The sequence below is a fragment of the Nomascus leucogenys genome, chromosome 7b (genome assembly GCF_006542625.1).
Source record: "Nomascus leucogenys isolate Asia chromosome 7b, Asia_NLE_v1, whole genome shotgun sequence".
In the NCBI taxonomy this organism is placed as follows: Eukaryota; Metazoa; Chordata; class Mammalia; order Primates; family Hylobatidae; genus Nomascus; species Nomascus leucogenys.
Window position 1 is genome coordinate 32,812,432 of NC_044387.1, and position 26,482 is coordinate 32,838,913.

The following is a 26,482-nucleotide window of genomic DNA, read 5'->3' on the forward strand; positions in this document are numbered from 1 at the left end:
CCCCAGAGTCATTTTGAGCTTCTGGTTTTTATTTTATTGGGAATGAGACTTCTTTCATTTTCTTGTTTAGGCCCTGAGGGATAAGTTTTCCTCTTATTTTCTTGTGCCCTTAGCCATATATTTAATAGGGAAGAAGGTAAGTTCCTCCCTCCTTTCATAATTTTCTACGTAAATAACAACTAAAGGGAACACAGAGCATAAAAGTTTTGAGGTTGTATTTATTTCAATATGGAAGTCTTGTTTTCCAGATCTGCAGCATCCAAGAGAACGTTCTGAACGATGGGAATGTTTTCTACTCTGTCCAGTGTGGCAGGCCCTTGCCACATGTAGCTATTGAGCATTTGGAATGTGGCTGATATGTCTGATAAGCTAATTCTTAAATATTATTTAATTTTAATTAATTAAAATGGTCAGATACAATTAGTGGTTATTGTATTTGACAACACAGTTTTAAATGGTAATATTCTTTGTCCCCTGGGTGGGTTTATGTACTGGTAAACCAGTGTTGTCTTGAAAATCTGATATTTTTGAGGATGTAAATATATTTGAGGATGAAATATTTGAGATGTGACTTCAGAATATATGTCACCACAGGGTGGGCATGGTGGCTCACACCTGTAATCTCAGCACTTTGGGAAGCTGAGGCAGGAGGGTCACCTGAGGCCAGGAGTTGGAGACCAGCCTGGGCAACACAGCAAGACCGTCTCTCTGTTTAAAAAAAAAAATTAGCCCGACATGGCGGTGTGCACCTGTTGTCCTAGCTACTCAGGAGGCTGAGTCAGGAGGATCACCTGAGCTCCAGGAGTTTGAAGGTGCAGTGAGCTATGACTGTGCCACTGCATTACAGCCTGGGTGACACAAGACCCTATCTCTAAACAAACAAACAAACAAACAAACAAACAAGGAATGTATGCCACCACAAAACTGTATAGCCCATTATTTTGATAATCAGGTATTTCTTGTCTGATTTGTCTTTCCAGGAATTTTCAAAGATCTACAGTGATCAAGTTTAAGTGCACATTCTTCCCATTGCCAGTTTCTGATCTGAAGTCAGAGAATCACTTTTTGAAAGCTTTTTCAAGAGTATTTATGAAGTAATGAAGTGTGGATAAATCCTGAGGATAAATAACAAGAAGCATAAATATACATATTTAGAATGCAACATAATATGCTTAAGATTACAATTTGGCGGCCGGGTGCGGTAGCTCACGCCTGTAATCCCAGCACTTTGGGAGGCTGAGGCGGGCGGATCACAAGGTCAGGAGATCGAGATCATCCTGGCTAACAGGGTGAAACCCCGTCTCTAATAAAAGTACAAAAAAAAAAAAAAAAATTAGCCGGGCATGGTGGTGGGCACCTGTAGTCCCAGCTACTCAGGAGGCTGAGGCAGGAGAATGGTGTAAGTAAACCCAGGAGGCAGAGCTTGCAGTGAGCCTAGATCATGCCACTGCACTCCAGCCTGGTCGACAGAGCAGCGAGACTCTGTCTCATAAAAAAAAAAAGTACAATTTGGCCTATCTTTGAACTAAAAAGTTTACTGGTACCCTGAAAATATGTATAAGTAAAAATATGTATGCTTCATATGATTTATTAATAGCATTTTATGAAAACAAAACAAAAACAAAAAACACAAAACCCCTCCAGGTATGGTGGCTCACGCCTGTAATCCCAGCACTTTGGGAGGCTCAGGTGGGTGGATCACCTGAGGCCAGCAGTTGGAGACCAGCCTGGCCAACATGGTGAAACCTTGTCTCTACTAAAAATATAAAAATTAGCTGCGTGTGGTGGTGCACACCTGTAGTCCCAGCTACTCAGGAGGTTGAGGCAGGAGAACTGCTTGAACTCAGGAGGCGGAGGTTGCAGTGAGCTGAGATCGTGCCACTGCACTCCAGCTTAGGCGACAGAGTGAGACTCTGTCTCAAAAAAAAAAAAAAAAAAAGACAAAACAACAACAACAAAAAAACCCAAGCCTACTGCTCTAGGCTTAGAGTGGGCTTACACTTTCAAAGGGCATTGTATTATACAAAATATCTCTCAAAAAATTTTTTTTGGCCATAGGTAGAGATTAAAAAGGCTAAAGCAAAAATGCATATATGAATTTTAATGATAAGATATATATGCATATTTGAAAACAAGGCCACATAAGCCTGGCTGGCACATTGGGCCATTTTACTGGCCGGCCTTCAAAAATAAAGATTACAAAAAATTTATCCACATACATTTTTTTATATCCCTGTATAAAATTGATGCCAACACGTCTGGCATTTTAGAAAGACACTCAGATTCTGGAAAAAGAAATCACTTCATGGGATGAACAGACTAGGTCGCAAATGAAAAAGCTAAACATTTGTTTTTTAAACTGCACCACAAATTTCCAGGTAAAACTGATTGAAACTTATGCTCAGAGATATTTTCACTGTACTTACATGACTTGAAAATCTGTAAGAACCAAAGCCCCTAAATTCTACTGAACATACTTCAAACATTTTGCCTAGTAAAATTTTTTTTAACACTCTCAAAAAATTTTAAAAAGAAACAAATTTTCTCTGGAAAGGATTTTCAGCATCTTGAATATATATATTTTCTCAGAGTGTATGCAGCCCACTACTCTCTTGATAATTTTCATAAAAACGTCTCAATGACTCAGGAATTCTAGGTGTCACAGTGCTTAAGGCCTGAGTGAAATGTCTTTTCATGATGAGATTGGCTTGAATGTCTTCTTCCAGAGCCAGAAGAGCTGCCTCTCTGCAGATGGCTACAATCTGAAATTTTAAAAAATAAGTAAATAAAAGGAGGTAGAAAACAATCAGTACTCTTTTAGAAACATAATATTCCAAATATTCATCTGTGGTACCTTCTATAACTAAATGCCCATTGCTAAAATTTATCTGCAAGAATTAGTCCACTCAAGTTTTCAAAAGGATAAAAGGTAATCATATACAGAGCATTCTGTTCTTTCCTTCATCCCAAAGCAACATATTAAGTACTCAGAACCAGGAGTGCCAAAAGATATCTAAGAAGTGGCATTTGCTTTTAAGGGCATTTGCCCTTAACTGTAAGCATAGGTAGCTGTGCACGCACATACTTTTAACAAGGGATGGCAAAGGATGCATGTGTCTATGTGGTGGGGGGAGGCGGGAGCCAACGGTCAAGGGAGGGCAGAGGGGGGAGATATTCTGATACAGAGTGAGGCCCTGCTCATCAACACACCGTGTCATAGCACAGAGTTTCCACATTCCTTTCAACCTTTGATGTATTACCAACATGTAAAAGCATTTCTTTATGTGTATCTCTTTAATGAGTTCTTAAATCTCAGGAATATCAGATAGGGTTGTCAACATTTACTTTGGAGAGCTGCATTAGAACAGAGAAGTGAATGCTGTTTACTCAGCCAGGAAAGCTGGAAGAATTGAAAAGAATCTGGGGAGGGGGCGGAATGGATGCAGAGGGAGGAGGGAGGAGGCAGTAGGAAAACGGAAGGGGAGGAAGGTTCAAGAATCCCGAAATGTGTTTTTAAGCTCTCTGGACTTCAGACAGCGGAAGCAGGCTGATGCCAGTGTCATTCTAAAGACACATTATGGTAGTGAAAAGAGCTTGTGGGATGAAAAGAGATATTGTGATTTTCAGGGCAACAGGGAAAACAGTGATTGATATTGACTGCACCCTTATATCGGTAAATGAAAGGGCCAGCTGAAACACATTTGTCCAGCCATTCAGCGTATTTTCTCTGTTTGTTCACTCACTGAAAAGAGTTCCTCTGCTTATGCTGGGCTAATGGCTGCCAAAGCAGTTTAGTAGCTTTTTAGGGGATTTAGCAGCATGTTTAGGGAGCTTTCAAAAACATGCATAGATTTAGATGGCTTTGTCAAATTACGACAATGTAACTATTAGTTCTGGGCTTCATTAATGAGCGCTGAAGTTAACTATAGTGGTTATGCATGTTAATGTTTTTCTGAAAAAAGAGGGTGGCTATCATCTTGTTGAAGGAAAAAACAAAACTTCAAGGGATTAGTAAAACCACTTTATCACATGTTCTGGTGCAAAAAGAGCTCTTTTGAAAACAAGAATGTGATAATTAATAAGCACAGTAAAAGCCTGTGAAATGCCTAGCATGGTAAACTGGCTATCTGATGGTTCCACTGTGTTCTAAGGGGACCTTGGAGATCTCTACAAAAGGAGGTGAAGGGACCAGGTGGGAAGAGTCCCCACCCACAACCCTCTGAGCAGCACTTCTTTCATCTGGACAAGAATTTGAAGCAATGGTTACAAGGCTAAAAAGTCTGAAGAATCACTGGAAGAGGCAAAGAGCACTACATTTCCTGCCAGGTGGCGGAGCTCTCTTTCTCTCTCCTGCATACCTCCCCCACCCCTCATAGCTGAGACTCCCTCAGAGAATATAGAGCCTGGCACATAATGGTTGGAAACATTTATTGAGCACCTACTATGTGAGTGGACAAATATTAATTACTGTACTATTTCATTTGCTATATGACTGATATCTCCCTGTTTTTGCACAGTGCAGTGATCTTGCTAATAGGGGTATATGTAAAGTCTGATGGAAACACATCCAATAGAGTGGCCAGATGAGCATGTGTACCATGGTGGCCAGGGTGGGGGTTGGAAAAAGAGCAGGGTTGAAAAAAGAGAGGTAACCAAAAGGCTGCCTGGAACCTCTCAAAGTTTCTGGGTTTTGATTCACATGACCAGATGGGTGGTTTGCCCCGCTGGCACATCCGAGGAAGGGAACCAATTGTCAGATAGGCTTTCACTCTCAACACACAGTCATCGAACTGGCAGAAGAAGAAATGGTTGTACTCCTGTAATCACTGGAACCTCAGGGAGCCTAACACAGCACGGTAAATAAATATAGGTAGTGGGAAATGTTATATCATTAGGGCCTAGAAGGCTGTCCTTAGGGTCAGTTCCCCTGGGCATTCCTCTTTGCAGATCCACTTTCTTTCCTTCACATTTGCTTCTATAGATTTTCTCTCTCTCTCTCTCTCTTTTTTTTTTTTTGAGACAGAGTCTCATTCTGTCACCAGGCTGGAGTGCAGTGGCGCAATCTTGGCTCACTGCAACCTCCGCCTCCCGGGTTCAAGCGATTATTCTGCCTCAGCCTCCTGAGTAGCTGGGACTACAGGTGCGTGCCACCACGCCCAGCTAGTTTTTTGTATTTTTAGTAGAGATGGGGTTTCACCATATTAGCCAGGGTGGTCTCGATCTCCTGACCTCATGATCCGCCCGCCTTGGCCTCTCAAAGTGCTGGGATTACAGGTGTGAGCCCCGGAGCCCGGCCTGCTTCTATAGATTTTTCTATGAACTATAAATTGTTGTTTTGTGGTAGCTTACATGGTAATGACAAAGCGGGTATCAGTGATCAGTTATGGTCAGAGAAGTAGTGACCACCTGAAATGTGGATGTTTGTAACTTGGGGCCTCTAGTATATATGTCAACATTTGGGAAAAATTTCCCTACTATATTTAGTACTCCCCTGACTCTTAATAAACAATTCCATCTAGCTTGGAGAACTACGAAACTGTGAGATACAGAAAACTTGGACAGAGTTTTGACTAGATCACTAATGGCTAGATTAGATAGTGATGACCTAGAGAACTTCTGAGAGTTAATGAAAAGAGAAACATGGGTACTCAAGGACCTCAATATGAACGTGTCTTCTGTGTAGAGGAAGGAGTGCAGCTGTCTGTATGTCCTAGGGCGGGAGAAACACTGCCTGAATTCAACATTTGCTTCAATAAACATTACTCTGTTTCTTTCTATTTATAAAGGATGCTCTGAAGAACTAGTCAATAAAGTTGTCTTCTTCTGCCACTCTTACTTTCCTATCACATTTACTTAGCAATATTCCGCCAGTAACTGAGGGAAATGTAACCAGGACACTACAGATAATTAGCCAGTCATTCTTTCATCAATCAACATCCACTGAATAGCTACTCTGTGCGATAACGATATTAAGCCAGGTGGAAGATCCAGGCATGTCTAAGATACAGCACCTGTCTTCCCCTGCTCACAAACCAGTACTGGATGCATGTAAGTTAAATGCCGTGTGTGCCATGGTATTAGAAGTACTTTCAGGGAGGCAAATGGAAAGGGCTTTAGTGTGGAGAGAAGGAATAAGTTACAGCTTTGGAAACCAAAGTGTGAAGAACAAAACTGAGACATGCATACAGGTAAGGAAAAGGAATAAAATGAGTAGAGAAGCAGCAAGGTGGGAAGAAAGAAAACACGCATTATATTGAACTAGCCTCAGTAGACAGAATGGAGAATTTTTTTTAAAAGAATAATTCTACCATCAAATATAACTAAAATTAACAATGACAGTGTTTTCAAAGTCATGTGGGCCACAATGACAGTGAAAGCTAGTCAATGCCAGTCCTCTCTAAAGCTCTAAACCAAATCCACAAGCAGCTGATGCAGAAGCAGCTGACAGAGCGCCACTCCTAAAAGTTCCTTGTATTTTTTCCTCATGAAAAGGCTTCTCAGTAGAAATTCCAAAAGCAAAAGCATTGACTGGATTATTGGTTCTTTTCTCCTACCCCGAATAAAAAGGTAGATTTGGAAACAGATGTATTCTTAGGATGTCCATGATGGCTGGTTTCTATTTGCTCTGGGAGCCACTTACTGTGGTATGAGTTCCAAGATATGATATAATACCTCCCAAGAAAAGTGCAGCTCTCCTGCTCTTCTCATGATCTATGCCAGCATTTCCCTTAAGAAATCAGTGTCTGTTCAGGAGAAGTGTTCCATGGTCAAATAAGTTTTGGGCAACACTATACAGGTTGAGTATTCCTTATCTGAAATGCTTGGGACCAGACATGTTACAGATTTTGGAATATCTGCATTCTACTTATTGGTTGAACATTTGTAATCTGAAAATTTGAAATCCAAAATGCTCCAGTGAGCATTTCCTTTGTGTGTTATGTTGGTACTCAAAAGTTTTGAATTTTGGAGCACTGTGGATTTCAGATTAGTGATACTCAACCTGTATATATTCTGTTCCCCATGGTGCACAATAGAATTTTAAAGGTTTTACAAAGGCTTCTAATGATGGTCAGTTTGATTTTCTTTAACCCAATGCAATGGTCTGAATGTTTTTCTCCAAAATTTATATGTTGAAACAATCTCCAATGCTACTAGTATTAAGAAGTGAGGTCTTTGGGAGGTGATTAGGTTGTGAGGGTTCTGTATTCACTGACAGAATTAGTACCCTTATAAAAGAAGATTGATGGAGCTGGTTGGCCCCTTCCACCATGTGAGGACACAGCTAGAAGGTATGTCTATGAGGAATAGGCCCTCATCAGACACCAAATCTGTTTGTGCCTTGATCTTGGACTTCCCAGTTTTCAGAAGTGTGAGCAATAAATCGGTATTATTTAAAAATTGCCCAGTCTAAGTTATTTTGTTATAGCAGCCAGAATGGACTATGACACTCATTGTTTCCCATAGAACTCTTCCCCTCCTATTTCCGGCAGAATATCTATAAATGGTTTAATGGTGATCTTTGGCACACAATTTGGGAGATGCCAAACAACTCAATCAGGACACATTATGGCTCTTGCTTATTAGCATAGCTTTTTACTTTTGCTCTCCCCTATTCCAAAATAGAAACAGGAAGGGGGTGGAGGACAGAAACACAAGGAATAGACAGACATATAGACATATTCCTTGTGTTTCTGAGAAGATGGGGAGAGGACCTGAGAGACAGAAGGAAGGCCAGTGTGTTTAATGGGTCAAAGGACAGCAATAGTGGTAGCAGCCAAAGCACTTACTTGTGCTCTGGTTATATAAATAGTCAAGGTATGTTTGCTGAACTGAATAGTTACTTAACTACAACTACATTTTCAAAAAGATGCACGCTATGTGCATCTTTCCCAGATTTGGCCAATCTACAGTATTTTTAGTTACTTATGTTTCATATGATCTAGATAAGCAGTCCCCAACCTTTTTAGCACCAGGGACTGGTTTTGTGGAAGACAATTTTTCCACGGACAGCGGGTAGAGGAGTGTGGGTGGTTTCAGGATGAATCCGTTCCACCTCAGATCATCAGGCATTAGACTCTCATAAGAAGTGCACAACCTGGATCCCTCACACGCACAGTTCACAATAGGGTTCCCACGCCTATGAGAACCGAATGCTGCCGCTGATCTGACAGGAGGTGGAGCTCAGGTGGTCATGCTCACTTGCCCACTGCTCACCTCCTACTGTGCGGCCTGGTTCCTGACATGCCACGGATCAGTACTGGTGCATGGCCTGGGGGTGGGAACCCCTGATCTAGATGTTGTCAGGTCTTCTTAAGTTCTTAGAATGAAGAGAAAGTAAATAACTAAAATTGTTTAATACTGTGATATATGTTCATCTCAAGCTATGTTTTCAGTTTGGAGCACTACTCTGCATTTAGTTCTTTCTGTAGAACTAATTTCTAACATAAATTAGAAATTCTAGCAAGAATACAACCATGCTTTTGTTATTTCTGAGAGATGCTTTCTTAGGTATCAAAATGTATCCCGCAGGAACAGGAGCTTCTTTGTTGTATTGTCATAGAAAAAACAACTGCACTGGAATTGAGCACGACTTCAGAAAATTTACAAACAGTGCAGTAACATATAGTCATGTGTTGCTCAACAACAGGGATACGTTCTGAGAAGTGCATTGTTAGGTGCTTTCACTGTTGTGTAGATAGACTGTCCTTACACAAATCTAGATGGTAATAGCCCATTCCATACTAGGCTATAGGGTCTATCCTATTGCTCCTACACTACACACCTGTACCACAGCGTAAGTATTTGTGTATCTAAACATAGAAAAGATACAGCAAAAATATAATAATCTTATGGGACCACCATTATGTATCTGGTCCATTGTTGACTGAAATGTCATTGTGTGGTGCATGACTGTATATTGTTTTGGAGGATTAGAATGGAATCTTTGCTAAAAAAAGAATATTATGCAAATGGCAATTTATTGTCTCACTTGATGAAACTAACCTAAGACTATGGGATTTTCCTTTCTTGTGTTAAGCTTTGGAAAAATGAGGTCTTTTCAGATAAATCTGTCAACATATCTCTCTATTTAGGAATGAATACTACAGAAACTGAGGGAAAAAAACCCTTCAATTTAAACTAGGACCTTTCTCATTACTAGCTATAAAGTTTATGGGAAAACCTAATGACATAAGTATGTGTGTGTTTGTGTGTGTGTGTGTATCTACACTGAACCCAGGGACCACCACAAAGCTCATCACTCTGCTGGCATCACATTCAAAACGCAGATGGAGCTGGGTGTAGTGGTGTGGGCCTGTAGTCATGCTACTTAGGAGGCTGAGATGGGAGGATCATCTGAACCCAGGAGTTCAAGGCCACGCTGGGCAACACTGCAAGACTCTGTCTCTAAAAAACAAAAAGCAAAAGTAGATGAAGTCTGGAACAGTTTCAGTGATGGGGGAATTCAGCTGAATTTTTCCTATGAGGCCATAAAGAACTCTGCTGAGTACATGTATAGGTGAATAGACGAGTTTGAATCACAGACTGTCTGGAATGTTAAACTAACCCGTTTAGAGAGAAAACCTGGGTCGCTCAAGCTCCTTAACTTCTTTGGCAAAAAGGATTTTGGAAGCTTTCTCCTAATCCCTTCACCATCTTGTCCTCTTCCCCCATAGGCTGCAGACTACATCATAGAAATGAATTATTAGCCAACTACCAGCAAGATTGCTTTTGCTATTAGGCTGTAAAAACAAAAACGTTTTGGCTGGCTCTATAAATCTGAGTATTTCATCTTATTCAGTTTTGACTAAAAAATTGATACCCGACCAGCCTGGTCAACATGGCGAAACCCCGTTTCTACTACAAATACAAAAAATTAGCCAGGCGTGGTGGTGCATGCCTGTAATCCCAGCTACTTGGGAGGCTGAGGCAGGAGAATCACTTGAACCTGGGAGGCAGAGGTTGTAGTCAGCCAAGATCGTGCCATTGCACTCTGGCTTGGGCAACAAGAGTGAAGCCCCATCTCAGAAAAAAAAAAAAGAAAAAAAAATTGATATCCAAGCTTTAGAATATATATGCACCTTTTTGCAAAGGTAAAAACATTATCTGTTTGTGAAAATGAGAAAATGAGACAAAAAACTAGCAGAGTGGGCCCAAGATCTCACTGTCAGAGCTAGACGAAGACATGCCTTTGTTTCAGTGGCTATGACACTAATTTATTTGGTGCCAACATGTCACAAATTTTGTTTCCATTTGTTCAGTAGTAATAATAGATCTGACGATTGAATATCTGACAAAACCATAAAACAACAAAGGCAGGATCTCACAATGTGAAGGATTTAGGCATATTTGAAATGAATTCCTAAGACGTAGGAAAAGATCTTTAACGAAAATGTTTAGAAATCCTCATAGACACCGAATAAAATAGTAATTAGTTTCAAATGTGGAGGAAAAAGTTAGCAATGAAAGCAAAGGGACATGTAAGCATAAAGTTTCATGCTATGCTAGCTCTCTGAAAAAGCAGTTCCTTTATAACAACAATATAGCAATAACTGGATTACGCAAGACAGCTCCACTTGTGAGCAGTGTAGGGAAGCAACTCTGCGGGATGAGAAGGCTCTTGACCATTGAACCTTGGGAAATCTAATTACCTCACTTTTAAATGCAAAAGGGCAAAAGAGGCAATTGTGCAGAATTCTGAATGCCATGAAGAATAAGAACAATGTCTTACTTCACTGTGGAAAAAAATGAAACCTCTTATACATTGCCTACGGTTCTTTCTCCCAATTCATGAGACAAGAAGAGTTTAAACAGGTGGCTCAGCTTAGCAAAACAGAAACAGGCGTATTGTGAAAATTAAAACCAACATGGTTTCTAAGCAAGCAGTAATAATTTTAAAAAATGACGTGATAAAGAGTAACAGTCAAGGCAAAGACTGTTTACCAAAAACTAACCAACAGGAAGGAAAAGCTGAAAACGTTGGGCCCTATTCTGGGTATTCATTCCCGCTGTGCTTTAACTCTTCCCATGTTCTTTTCAGTTTCACAGTAGTACTAGGGGCTTTTCTGGTGCGCTGACAGATTAGAAACCCAATTGTAAATTTAAGCAGTTGCTTCCATTTCCAGATAAGACCTGGGTAGTGTCAGCATGTCTTTGCTATTGGCTGTAAACAGGTTACAATAATGACAACAGGCAAACATACCCATGAGAGTGGCACGCAGGCGTGGGAAGAAGGGATGCTGCTGTAAGTGCACCTGGGGAGTAGGGGAACTAAGAACCGCTCCCTTCCAATAGGGATGCCGAAATTCTAACTTGACCTTCCCCACTACATTCTTAACTGCCTCTCAGAGATTATCGATATCCTCAAAGAAAGGTGGAAGGGTAACAAAGGTCCGAATGTGACTTAAACAACTACCTAAATTCTGCTTGGATCCTGTCATCCCCTCCCCACACTTCCGGCAGGCACAGGGAACACTTGGATCTGTGGAGAAAATGAAGCCAGCACTTTAAAATGTGTCAGAAGATGAAAAGTAACTCCTGATAGCTGAATTTATGCACCTAGTTTAACCAGCATGTGGCAGGGCTGCTTAAAAGTTCATAGGAAAACTACAAGTGCATCCTAAAGATTGTAATTTAAGAGTACACACAAGGTCATGGCTATGCAGCAATTTCTTGTGTGAGTGAGTGAACTGCACAGTTCAGGCTACGGTATCAGACGGGACCAAGCTGGGGGAGGAAGACACCCTCACGTTCTTTTTCTGCAGCTGCACACTGAATCCACGCATTGGCAGAGATGTTGTCTCTGGGCTCGGTCACGGCAGCCTGGCTGCTGCCCCTGCTGTTTTGCATGAAGCAAGCGCGCCTTCCACTGAGGCCGAAATGTGCTTCTCAGCTTTTTTGTATTTCAAGGGTACTAAATAGCTTTAAAGAATCTACCAAAAGAAATGGGCTGCAGTGCTTTAAAAAGTCTTAGGTATTTTCAAGAAAGTGGTTTTGTTAAAAGCATCTTCTGTCTGGAACACCTGTGACCTGTTGAGCTTAATTGGGCTGCAGCTGGCGATGATTGTGGTGCAGCCGCTGGAGGGCCCAGGCGCTGACATTGTGTTCCCTCTGCTCACCCGCCCCCTCGCTTTTCTTTTCACTTTCACAGCCTTGCGACCTCCTTCCTCTGTGTGTCTGAGGGATTAGGAACCCAGTAGAGAGTGATGTCCTGCTGTTTGCGAACACATGCACTGGAGGTGCTTCAACGAGGAGGCTACCTGGGAGATTATGTGCTCATGTGGATGCAGGGGGAGGGCCCTTTACCCAGGCCCATTGAGACCTGATGAAAGGTGCTTGAATGGCCAGGCATGAAAGATGTGACTGAAGGGAGCACAGCAGGCTCCTGGCTACAGAGCGGCAGATGGAAGTCAGACTATCACAGGCACAAACAGCAAGGGGTGCCCCAAACTGCCAAGAAAGCAGCTCAGAGAGTAAAATGGCATTGGAGAAGGGAATTCAGAGGTAAAGCAAGCAGCACTTATTTTTAAAATGCCACTTCACTGAAAACCATTTAAGCGGTGAGTAGAGGAGTATTTCGAGGACAGATTTCAGATTTAAGGAATTACCTAACTTTTGCTCTTGGACTAAATTCTCTTGAATCGTCTGCAAAATAGGCTTCATGATAATTAATCCATCTGGGATTATGTTAAAGTCATACAATCTAGGATGCCATACATAAGAAAATAAAAATTTCTGTAAAGACACACTCAAAGCTTAATGACATTAGAGAAGGAGAACACACTTGGTTGCTTAATTTTGCTGATTCAAAGCTGGTTTTGTTTGTTTGTTTTTGTTAAAGACAGGGTTGCTCTCTGTCACCTAGGCTGGAATGCAGTAGTTTGAACATGGGTCACTGCAGTCTTGACCTCCTGGGCTCAAGTGATCCTCCAGCCTCAGCCTCCCAAGTAGCTGAGACTACAGGTGTGTGCCACCACGCTTGGCTTTTTTATGTTTTATAGAGATGAAGTCTTACCATGTTGTCCAGGCTGGTCTCTCACTCCTGGCCTCAAGTGGTCCTCCCCAGCTGGCCTCCCAAGTGTTGGGACTATAGGCGTGAGCCACCATGCCCGGTCTTAACGTTATCTTCAGGTCTTCGAAATATATAGCTAAAGTATATATTCAGTGTATAACCTTTCATTATAAACTTGCATGGTGAAGCCTAGTTTTTCCTTTTTAAAATTGTATTTAGTTATTTGTTTTAGGAGACAGGGTCTTGCAATGTTGCCCAGGCTGGTCATGAACTCCTGGGCTGGAGCAATCCTCTTGCTTCAGCCTTCCAAATAGTTTCTGTTTTTTAAAAATTTATAAAATGGATTATTCCACAGAGCTTTGGGGCAGAAAAGATCTTGAGCTTTTATTTCATTGTTCTAGTATTTGCATCTGTAGGGATTTTAAATGTTTCTAACTTTAATTGAATAATAATAAGATAAAACAGAGTATTTTTAGTTTTAAAAATAACATACCAATTGGTATGGGAATGGAGAGAACAGGAACCACTGTGGTAGGGAAGGAGAGGGATAAGAGAGCAAACAGATGTTGGGAGCCCCTTATTCTTTCATTTATTCAAGAAATCTTTATTGATCACCTGCAAGGAAGCAGGCACTGGGGAATACAACAGTAAAAAAACAGTCTTGCTTTCATGGAACAAGGTGTGCAAAAGCACTGGCTCATCTACCTACTCTTCAAGGTTCAGTGCAAATGTTTCCATTGAGGAGGCATTCCTAGAGGTGACCTCACTGCCTCCTCATGCTTGCTTGTTTTAGGATCAGTATAGTCCCATAGGTGCCTGTACTTTCTGGCCATATTGCAATTGTCAAGATACACAGATATTTGTGTTAAATGTCTATCTCCCTTCCTAGCACAGAAATTCCATAAAGGCCCTGCAGCCTTGGTCCTGCTCTGCTTCCCAGACATACCATGTTAGCACATGGCTTGACCTACTGATCAACTCCAAAAAAAAAGGTCTCCTGCTAAGGTCATCTTTGAACAAAGATATAAACTAGTTTTTGCCTTAGAAAAAAAATACGCACACATATACACACACACAGAGGCAGCTCCTGTTGGGACAATTATAGTCAAGATAATTGTCTACTACGGACTAAAAAGGCAAAAACCTATCAGGCACAGTAAGTCATCCTATGTTGAGGTTTGTATTTGTGGGCCCTTGTGGGGCTGATGTCCAAGCTATAGCCAGAAAGCTGACAGCTCTGGAAGAGGCACCACACTTTGGGTAAAAGCACTCATGTGATGGGAGAGCTTGAGGTTGGCCCTAGGCAAAGAGGAGAGGAGGACAGGGGATGTCCTTGGGAGAAGAAAGCAAGCAAAGTTCCTGAAAAACTTCAGGACTCCTCCCCAAGTCTAGAGTGTCTCAACCTCCTTGCTGGTGCTCTGTGAGCTTGGGAGAAGGCGGCTCGGGGGAAGGTGTGGGCAAGTGTGTTAAACTGGTTTTAATATTCCCCATGTTTCCTCATCTGTCAGACTTCTTTACTGCCAGCCCTCACATCTTGCCCCACTGACACACACATAAAGCTGCCTCCTGTGAAACTCTGTAGTTTCACCTGGGTAGTCTAGTTTGGGACTCTGGTCTCTCTGAGCACTTGTGTGGCACATTTGGTGGGGGTGGGTTGTTAGAGACTTCTCTTATACCCAGACTTAATCTGTAATGCGTGTCTTTCACTACTTTCCCATTCTCCTATCTGGTGTAAGCTGGCCTGAGCTAATCAGCAGATTTGCTTGGCATCCCTAAATGATTTTACATTTAAAGAAGATGGCATGGTGTTAATGGCTATCTGTGTTAAACAGGGGGAAAAAATGACTTGACAATCTGTAGCTAGCTAAGGGGCAGGTGAAGATAGGTCCTCGTGAATAACCAATAAGTATACCATTAGCACATAACACAGAGTGAGAAGAAAATACAATTATTTATATTACACTTATTTTATGCGTGTCATACTCACTGACAGTGGTATGCTTTTTGGAAGAAAGTTCTTTTTTTTCCCATCTAGCATATAAATAAATATGGATGTAAATGAGGTGAAATCACATCATCCCAATTACATAAGATATTCTGAAAATACCCAGTATACACTCACGTATCTTCTTTATTTTTATATTTTTAAGGTGGTCTCTGCTTCCTCTGACTTGTAATACTTATGTTGTTTATAAGCCATTTATTTAGAAGCTCATATTACATTATTTTGTTTTAATTTCAAATAATAAAGCAATCTTTGTTACATGAACTAGATACTATTTCAATTGGTATTTCACTAATTTTGTGTGTTTGTTGGCCATATAGTAAAGATTCTTAACTGACAGTCTATGGATATCTAGATGGATCTAAGAATACATTGAAACTTATGAAAACATATACCCATGTATACATATTATATATTTTTCTATAGAGAAGGTTCAAAACTTTCATTATAGTCTAAAAAGGATCCAAAACCAAAAAGGGGTTAGGAATCACTGCTCTATAGTAACTATATTTCAAATCTTCTTAAATCCTCTGAATGCTTCATAATAATACCTGCTTTCCCCTTTCCAGATGACTTAGGCCAGAATACAGTTTGGCTGGAATTATCACAGTTGGGGAGTACAGAAAATACAAAATGGAGGTAATCATGCTAGAGGTGAGTGGGTTTTATTTTGTTAGATCCTCCTCTTGTACCCTAGAAAATTTCAACAGCTGCTCCTAAGTATAACTAAATGCTTGTTTAGATCTTTATCGACATGAAGAGAAACCTAAAGACCTGTGTCTTATTTTCATCTACTAAAAAAAAAAGATAGGATAATACAACTGAAAATTTAAGCATACTAGTTAAGGAATGCAAAATCCAAGTTCCCAAGATAAGATTAGACTTTACAAGTGGCATGTATTAACTACGTGTAATTTCATTTAACCTGTGAGTGAATTTAAATGCATACAGGTTTTGATGTTTGATAACAATGCTATATACTGGTTATTTAGAAACTGAAGTTGTTTCCTTATCTGCAAAATTATATGGGCTGTTGTCTTATAAGGAGTGAGGTACACTCTGAACTCTATTTCCTGCAGGTCCACTAAAAAGGAAACAAAGAAAGGGCAACTTCTGATTTTACTGATCTGAAAGCCAATACCGAGATCCAGCTGTTGCATTTTAACAACAACAAAAAATTATATATGTGATGTAACAGAAGGAAATAACACATACGTGTAAAAGCCACATAGGCCAAATTTTCATTATAGTTATTCTTTGTTCAGGCCAAGGTGGAGAATAAAGATGATTCAGGTTTTGAAAACCTTAACTAAAATACCCACGCATTTTTTTTCCTCTTCTGATCATTGTCTATTATTTAGTGTATATCAAACTTAAACATTCTTTCTTAACTATTATTACCTAAACTCCTTTGCGAGAATGCTAATAAGAGAATAAGGTTTGTGTCGAGTTCAGCAATGAGAAAAGCCGGAAAGTCTCCTAAGGAAAGATTTAAAACTATATGCTTGTTAAGCCTACACTAAAAATTATGAGAAAGGCTGTAATAAATAGCAGGCCACAGATATGCAAAGAGTTGTAGAAAAAGAAGGGCAGATGAAACTACTGTTGATCTAAGTATGATGAAACTAATGTTGTTGATCATGAATAAATCATGTTTTAAAATTTCATGTAAAAGGTGTAATTAAATTATCACTTGATAAGGTTTTTTGGTACTGGAAATGCAGCAGTTGGTATACTTGAAGAACTAATGGTGAATTTTTAAAGGATAGATTATTCATCTAGTTTTTAAAATCTGAAGACCGAAAGTTGAGTAAATTTGAGTATGTACATTTAGTAAATTTTAGGACTGTACTCATATACTTTACATCACCATTTTAACTAAGTGAACTTTCTTCAGATTTCCAACCATCAAATAAACAAAGTATCATTGGAAAGAGACCAGCAGACATTTGTAACTGAGCAGAAATTTTTCAGAGATGTGAGTCAACTGGACACAAGGGGATTATGATACAATGGAAACTATTTTGCAATCTTAGTCAATGTACTCTCTATTATGAATGGTAATACATACACATGAAAGCACCCTATAATGTTGTAAAGAGGAGATAATTGAAACAAGTGCCAAGCATTTCCTCTTTAGGCTGTACTTTTTCATTTGGAGATCTAATCACTAAACTTTAGACAAGCTACACCTTGGTAGCAAGCATTTCCATTTTAGCATGCTGGCATCTAACTGGAAATAAAACCAGACCAGTTTTGACACAGTGTATTCAACATATCTTTTGTACACATTTTAAGTTACACTGAAGAATGTGAGAGCCAGTAGATATTCTTAATTACTTCACAAGTCTGTCCTACTTCCCAACTCTCTTCTCTTTGAAATAAATATATGTGTATCTATATGCATGTGTGCACAGACACACACACACACACACACACACACACATTTGCAGATGCATATAAATTCACAAGATGTGGTGTAAGTTTAAGCATTATACTAAAATGTGATGTACATGTTGCCATCAGTAGTTCCAAGGCCTACCACTTGTGAATCTTTTAAAATTAACTGGGCTGTTATGATCCTACCACTCTGGCAGCAACCTGGCATAGCTGTGCCTTTAACAAAAGAATTCTGTAATAAAACGAGATTTTACATGCTGAAACAAAATATTTTAAAACATCTTTCTGCTGATTGGTCATTTTAATAATATTTGTGGAATCTAAAACCCCCACACACATCAACAAATGTTCCAATGGAAGATTACATTAAGTTTTGGGTTAACTTCAGAATTATTAATTTTTTATATCAATCTTTTAATGAACACTCTTGATTTGTTTTCTTTAAGAAAAATCCCAAGTCCTGAAAAGACTTTAAGGCTATGTACCTTTACGTGCTGTAATAAACATGACTGGGGTAACTTTAAGCAAAGGGGACTCATGAGTAGTTTTCACACTATCTGTGAATGTCTCTGAGCAAGGTAGACTAAATTCTGTCTCAGCTACTCCTGTTTCTCCAAATATGTGCAATCAGTTGTGACATCTGCTGTATATTAGGGCTGAACTGCTAGGGATGGAAAGCTAATTTGAATCCAAAAGGAGTAATTTATTGTAATGATATTATTGGGTCAAACTGAACTTAAAGAAAGCAGTGTGGCTGGCCTCAGCAGACCAGCTGGAAGCAGGGCCTGGGATGCCATCGGGATTCTGTCTCCATAGTTTTATGCCATCGGGATTCTGTCTCCATAGTTTTTGTCTCTGCTTCTCTCTGTACTTTGGCTTCACATGACCAGGCACAGTTGCTGTGTTTTACATCTCACAGCTTCACCCACCAGAAAGCCCTCATTTTCTCAATTCCAGTAATCAAAACCCTACAGAAAGTCTCTGATTGGCTCAGTCTAGTTGTCACTATGATGAGGACAAATTGAATTAGGTCACTTCCTATGCACCAAATCAAGTGTGTGTGTTTGTGTGTGTGTGTGTGTTTTCACACTGACAATACAGCAACTCTGTAGTTTTCTAGGGGGAGGAAGTGAAGATCCTTAGGAGGGCTGGATAGGTAATCTGAGTCAGGCCTATTGTTGGTTGGTGGAGGAAATCAGAGAGAGGATGTAAAAACTGCCCTCTATCCTTTTCTATGTATATGTAAATTTGTGGTGCTTATACACTGCTTCCTCTCTTTCTGTCTTGGCAACACAATGCCTCAAAATCTACTATTGTAAAGGTGCCATTTTGGAATTCCTGCTCAGTGGTGCATGCTTCCAAAAAAAGGTGTTCAGCATGCTACAATGGGGCTGCTGTTTCTAGTTGCCATTTTCTCTTTTTTTTTTTTTTTTGAGATGGAGTCTCACTCTGTCCCCCAGGCTGGAGTGCAGTGGCACAATCTCGGCTCACTGCAAGCTCCGCCTCTGGAGTTCGCACCATTCTCCTGCCTCAGCCTCCCGAGTAGCTGGGACTACAGGCGCCCACCACCACACCCGGCTAATTTTTTGTATTTTTAGTAGAGACAGGGTTTCACCGTTAGCCAGGATGGTCTCAATCTCCTGACCTCGTGATCTGCCGGCCTCGGCCTCCCAAAGTGCTGGGATTACAGGCGTGACCCACCACGCCAAGCCTCTAGTTGCCATTTTCTTAGACCATGCTGTTCATTAGTAGTCTAGGTAACATTTTGGGCTATATGACTGATTTCCAGGCCACAGATATCATCCAAAATAGGATAAAATTGAAAAGCCTCAAGGGCCACCAATCAACTTCTTTGAAAATGATTATGAAATTTGTAGGAACAATTAAGCCATTATTTTTGAATGATGATTCCAGTATGGATTATGGTCAAAGTTAGAAAATGCTATCTTTGTGTTAAATCTATTGGCAAAGAAAGAAGTCTAAATGAAAACCAGAAGAGAAAGCAAACAAAAACAACTTTTTTTGTGGGTGGGGGAGGGGTCATGAATGGCTAATAGATTACAAAACTCCAATCTGGAGCGGTTCAGTTTGGAAGTTTATGGAAATGTTATTTGAAGATAGTCCCTACAGTCAATCAAAATTGTACGTATAACTGGAAATGTGTGTTGACAGGGCTTAAGGAGGGGAAGAATGAGGTATACAGCATTTCAAGCCTAGAGAACTTTGACTTCATGCTATAATTCTGAGTAGCTAAAAAATGATTTGAAGTATCTTTCACAACAGCTCCACCCCACTTCGTAAACTTGCTCAATTCTTTCTCCTTAGAAAATAGGAGAAAGGGGAGACAGAGGAGATTGTGAACACTTAGGGAAAAGATAATGCTATTTGTTTTCTTCTTAATATTTTTTAACGATAGAAAATTCAAACACATACAATAGTACGGAGAACAGTATACAGTGAAATCACTCGCCTGCTACCCAGCTTTAACAATGACCAACTCATGGCCAATCTTGTTTCATCTACACTGTAATCCTGTCTCCAACACTGCACTGATTTTTTTGAGGCAAATCTCAGAATCACAATATTTAACCCATAAATATTTCAGTGTATTTCTAAAGATACACTGTAACACTTTTATGCCACATTAAAATTAGCTACGTTTCCTTAATATTATCAGTATTTAGTGTTCACATTTACCAGTCAGTATATTTCACAGATGGTTGGTTTGAATTAGGATCAGAATAGGTGTGACACATTACATTTAGTTACTATATCTCATATCTAAGGGATTTCTCTTTCTCTTTTCCCTTAAAATTTATGTTCAAGAAACAGAATTATATATCCTATCCAGTCTCCCATATTCCTTATTTTGCTTCCTGCATCCCTCTGGTGTTATTTAACATCTCCTGCCCCCTGTATTTCTTATTAACTTGTATTAAGATCTAGAGGCTTGAGGAGTTTCAGGTTTGATTTTTTTTTTTTGAACAAATACTTCATAGGTATTGCTGAGATGCACACATAATGTATGGCTGCTCTTCTTTTCATGTGTTAGTAGCCACTTATGATCGTCCAGGTCTTTTGATTCATGAAGGGCTGCAAAATGATGCTATCCTATTTCTGTTATTCCTTCTTCATTCATTAGCTGGGATATATTGATAAAGGGACACTTTCCCACCTCTCCTGCCACCTTCCCGAAAAATGTTAGCATAGTATTCATGCTTTTCTCTGCTTTATCTTTTTTTGTTTTGTTTTGCTTTTGAGACAAGATTGTGCTCAGCTGGTGAGGTGGTGTGATCCTGGCTCACTGCAGCCTTGATCTCTTGGGCTCAAGCCATCCTCCCACTTCAGCCTCCCGAATAGCTGGGACTACAGGCACGCATCACCATGCCTGGCTAATTTTGTATATTTGGTAGAGACAGGGTTTCGCCATGCTGGCAGGTTTTCACCCTGTTTGGTAGAGTGCAGGCTCTGAGTCCTAGAACTTTCTGTTTCTCAACTTTCTCAGACTCCTGGTTTCAAATGATCTGCCCACCTTGGCCTCAAAAAGTTGAGATTACAGGCGTGAGCCACGGCGTCTGGCTCTGCTTTGTCTTTTTCACTTAACAATTTATCCTAGAAACAACTTCGCAGCTATATAGAGAGCTATTTCTCATTCCTTTTATAGGAGCATAGTTTATTTAACCCAGTTTCAGGTGAAAGATATCTGAGCTGTTTTCAGTCTTTTGTTCCCTTTTTGTCTTAAGATTTATTTATGTCAGTCAAAGTCTCAAGACAGGCAAGTAGGACAAAATTCAAATTCCAGTAAAGAGGAAAGAACCTGGTAAAATTTTGCCTTTTCTGGCTTCTTTACCTGCTTCTGTTCTTCCCATTTTCCACCTTGCCCCAACCAGCCTTCCAAGGCTTATGCCTCTGCCAGCTCTAGTCACAGCTCTACCTTTCCACATCTCCAAGCGGCTTCATGCTATCGAACTGACCTGCCTTTTCTCCTAAGCTTGGCTAACGGAGCTGACTCACACTCAGTCTTCTGGTGATCACCACTGCTGCCAATACTCTGTTGTAATGGTAAAGGCGGTAGCAGTGCTAATGGGGCTGGTCATGGGACTAAGATCAGCTCAGACACAGCTTCTAAACTGTCAGAAGCAGCAATCATGGGCTTAAGGAAGTGATAATAGGAAAATTAGGATGATTGTATTTATATAGGTGCTGCAAACCAGTATGGTTCTCTTACATCAACTTTTCATGTACATGATAATGTGCTAGGACTAGCTTCTAATTCTCCTAAGATCATATACTTACATGCCATAGACATATGATGTATTATCCTTGGCCCCCGGTTTTTAGTCTTTACCTATAATCTCTCAAAGAATGAATTTACTCTCATGTCTTTTAAGTATCACTCCTATGCAAATAACTGTGAAATATTCTTCTTTAGCTCAGGTTGGGTACTTACAATCCACAGTGTTCAACGTTAGATGTGTCATCTTGATTTGAAAACTGCCTGCCCTACTAACTCAGTGTTTCAGAGTGTAGTGTTTCAGTGATACACTATACTCCCAGGCATGTTGGCTTCAACACACTGGAAATATGCCCCTTTTTCTTTGCCTCATACCATTTAATCTGACTAAGTCTCCTGGTTTTGATGTTGATTTACCTGGGATCATGTGAATACTTAGAAATTACAATCCTGTCTAGATGGGGTTAACTAATGGGTAAAGATAGGTTTAGAAGGGATTCTTTGATGGTTGTACTTTGTCCTTGGCCTCATCCTAAGTATAAACACATTAGATAAAAACTTAATGGTGAGCCTGTTCATGTGCCCAGCACATTACTTCTATAGCTGGCATCTGAGAACCATATTCAGTGAGTTCTCACTCACTGAGCCACACTAGGGCTATTTAAAACCAAAGAAATCTTACAGAGTCTATGTTGCTCCCCTGCCACCCTCCTCAGAGCTGGTGCTTGCACTTGCTTTTGGGAGACCAGAGGAAGTTCAGTTCAGCTCCACGCAACATCACTCCCCTCTGAAGCTAAGAGCAGAGCCCAAGCCACTGCACATCCTGCAGACCTGTCCACAGCCTGTGGCATCAGAGAACTTCTCCAGCTTGCTGATAAGAGACACGGGTGACCAATTCTCCTCAGAAGGAAGAACCAAAGCTATGGGTGAATAATCATAGCCCAAATGGAGTGTTAAGGGGAGAGTGCTAGAGCCTATCACAGAGTTCACTGGAAGAATCTATGATACACACACAAAATAAAGTGTGCTTTATTTTACAAGAAGCTGGCAGAGGGCAAACCCTGGGAGGCTTAGTAATCTTTGGAAAGGGTAGGTGGGAGTGCTCTCAGCATCTCTAGGGCTTGTGGCAGACTGCTGGCATTTGAACTCAGGCAGAGTGTCTCTGCACTTGTGAGCACAAGTACAGGAGTGGATTGTGATTTGGGGACTTCTTGAGGGCACTGCCTTGTTTGCACAATGTCCCTTCCCTCTTGCCCTAGGCCTGAGCTGTAGTAGCAGCTGCCATATTTGTGCACATAGGTTGTGGGACTTTGTTCTGCTCAGGATCCTTCAACCCTTGTATCGTCACATCACTGAATCCCTTGTAGACATTCCCCAGCACCAGCCTGGATTGTGGCAGCCCCCACAGGGTGGCTATACCTAGAGAAGCAGCAGTATTTACAGCAGTCTTACCCTAAGGGACTGTCACTCCTGGGGGAAGGGAAAGGGTACCATATCAAGGGAGCGCCCTGTGGGACAAAATTAATTAGAGTGCAGCCTTTGAGTCCTAGAACTTTCTGCTTATGGGAATTTTCTTTCAGCAGAGGCACAGATGCAGTGCTGGGCTAAGTGGTGGAAAGACTGTTGTTCTACCCCAGCAGTTGGGCAGCCCCAGTGCTCGTGAAGGGACCTGGAGAAGGGGACTTCTACCCTTTGCCTATCACTGCAGACGTGGCTGGGACTCCTCCACAGGAGCTTGGCTTGGGTGCACCTATGGATGGCCTTTCTGGAGCACTTTGGGGTAGGGTCACAATCCCTCTCTACATGAATGTCAGCATTTCTGCAGATCCACAGAAGTGCGTTGTCTGATCTGAATATCCAGAACATTGCGACAGGAGTGTGACAGGGAGGTAGACTGCTTTCGTGCTGGTCTGGAAGAGGAGCTGAGGTGGCTCCCTCCCTTTCTCCTGCAAAGACCTCAGTGCCTTTCAAGGAGAGCTCCCCCAGTTGCTTCTGTCAAGGCTGGGACTTCTGTCCACCACTGGGGTATTGCACATATCCATCTGCTTAAGCTGCAGCTGGTTTTTACCTGTGGGTACCTCCTACTGGCCTGAAAGCTGAACTGTTCAACTCAGTGAAAAATATTATGGGAAAAAAATTGAAAAGTACACACCACCAGAGAATGAGGTAAGCTTCATGGGACCTCTGCCATTCCAGCCCCACGAGACAGTGAACCTGTTCACACACCCAGCACACTGGTACTACAACCAGCATATGAGAAAGCCACTGCACAAAGATGTTTTATAACCAAGGAACTTGGAAAGTCTTTGCCACTGCAAGCACTCAGAGCCTAAGCTAGGTGACGATACTGCACACATTAAAGTCACATTCTCAAGGGGAATTTTTTTTAACCCAGCAGAATAAAAAATAAATTCAAAAATGGTAAGAAAAAGTAGTCTACCCAAATGATAAGGAACCAGAAAAATAATTCTGCAATATAAAAAGCACAGTTCTACAACACCCTCCAAAGATCTCACTAACCTCCCAGCAATAGATCCAAACCAAAACAAAATCTTTGAAATGCCAGATAAAAAAATTCAAAATGCTGACTATTAAGTTGCTCAATGAGATCCAAGAGAAAATTGAAAACCAACATAAAGAAATCACAATAACAATTTAGAATATGAATGGAAAGTTTTCTAAAAAGACATATTTTAAAGAAAAAACAGAACTTCTAAAAATGAAAGACATATTTTGGGAATTACAAAATACAATGCAAAGTTTTAAAAATAGACTAGATCAAGTAGAAGAAAGGATGTCAGAGCTTGAAGAGAACACTTTTGAATCAACCAAATCAGAAAAAGATAATGAAACAAGAATTAAAAGAAATGAACAAAGTCTCCAAGAAATATGAGATTATATAAAACATCCAAACCTAAGAATCATAAGTGTTCCTGAGAGAGAAGAAAAGCAAATCATTCAGAAAACCTATCTGAGGGAATAATTGAGGGAAACTTCCCTGGTCTTGTTAGAGACTTAGACATCCAAATACAAGAAGCTCGAAGAACTCCTAGGAGATTCATTGCGAAAAGGACATCAGCAAGGCATATATTCATCAGGCTATCTAATGTCAGTGTGAATGAAGGAATTCTAAGAGCAGTGAGACAAAAGCATCAGATAACTTGAAAGGAAAGATAACGGAAAACCTATCAGACTAACAGGAGATTTCTCAGCAGAAACCTTATAAGCCAGAAAAGATTGGTGTCCTATCTTTAATCTCCTCAAAAACAGAATAACTGTCAGCCCATCACTGTAGACACAGCTGGGGCTTCTCCCATGGGGAGCCAAGAATTTTCTATCCTGCAAAACTAATTTTCATAAATGAGAGAGAAACTTTCCCAGACAAGCAAATGCTGAGGGAATTTGTCACCACTTGACCAGCCCTACAAGAGATGCTAAAAGGAGTTCTAAATTTCAAAATGAAAGGTCAATATGCGCCAGTATAAAAACATTTGATAGCATAAAACTCAGAGCTTATAAAACAGTAACATAATGAAGAAAACAAAACAACTAGGTAACAATCAAAATGATCATTAGAACTGTACCTCACATATCAATATTAAGTTGAATATGGGCCTAAATAGTGGATCTAAATGCCCCACTTAAAAGATACTGACTGGTGGAATGGATAAAGAAACACAAGCCAAATATCTCCTGTCTTCAAGGGACCCACCTAACTCGTAAAGATTCTTATAGACTCAAGGTAAGGGGATGAAAAAAATATTCCATGCAAATGAAACCAAAAGCAAGCAGTAATAGCCATTCTTATATCAGATTAAACAGTTTAAATCAATAATAGTAAAAATGAAACAAAAACAAAAAAACCCAAAGAGGGTCATTATATAATGATAAAGGGATCAGTTCCACAGGAAGATATAACAATCCTAAATAAATATGCACCTAACTCCAGGGCTCCCAGATTCATAAAACAAATGCTCTTAGACCTAAGAAAAGACAGAGAGCAATATAATAATAGTGGGAGACTTCAACACTCCACCGACAGCAGTAGACAGATCATTGAGGCAGAAAGTCCATAAAACACACCTGACTTAAAACTGGACTCTAAAACAAATGGATCTAATAGATATTTATAGAATATTCTACCCCAAAAACTGAAGAATGTACAGTTCTTCTCATCAGCATGTGGAACATTTCCAAACAGACCATATAATAGGCCACAAATAAGTCTCAATACATTTTTGAAAACTGAAATCATATCAAGTATCTTCTCAGACCACAGAGGAATAAAACTAGAAACCTAGTCTAAGAAGAACTCTCAAAACTGTATAGATGTAGACATGGGAATTAAACAACCTGCTCCTGAATTATCTTCAGGTCGACAATGAAGTCAAGATAAAAAAATTTTTAAAATTTTGAAATGAATGTGATAGTGATACATTATCAAAATCTCTGGGATACAGCAAAAGCAATGCTAAGAGGAATTAAATGACTACATTAAAAAGACACGAAGATCACAAATTGACAAGCTAACATCACACCTCAAGGAACTACAGAAACAAGAACAAACCAAACTCAAACCTAGCAGAAGAAAAGAAATAGCAAAGATGAGAGCAGAACTAAATAAAATTGATAGAAATAGACAAAACAATAAAAGGAATCAATGAAATGAAACATTGGTTCTTTGAAAATATAAACGAAATTGATAGATCACTAGCTAGATTAACCAAGAAGAGGGGAGATGCAAATAAGCTCAGTCAGAAATAAAAATGGAGTCATTACAACTGATACTACAGAAATACAAAAGATCACTCGAGACTACTATGAACACCCCTAT

General features: G+C 40.2%; 1 protein-coding gene across 2 annotated transcripts in view; it reads right to left on the reverse strand.

Moving 5' to 3' along the window:
* Window positions 1–1,926: 1,926 nt before the first annotated feature.
* SPATA5 (spermatogenesis associated 5) overlaps window positions 1,927–26,482 on the reverse strand; it is a 381,760-nt gene continuing 357,204 nt past the window's right edge. For both annotated transcript variants that reach the window (XM_030815733.1, XM_030815732.1), the window contains exon 16: window positions 1,927–2,762. In XM_030815733.1, the coding sequence (XP_030671593.1) occupies window positions 2,586–2,762 (177 nt within the window). In that variant the 3' untranslated portion in view covers window positions 1,927–2,585. The remainder of the gene's footprint in view (window positions 2,763–26,482) is intronic.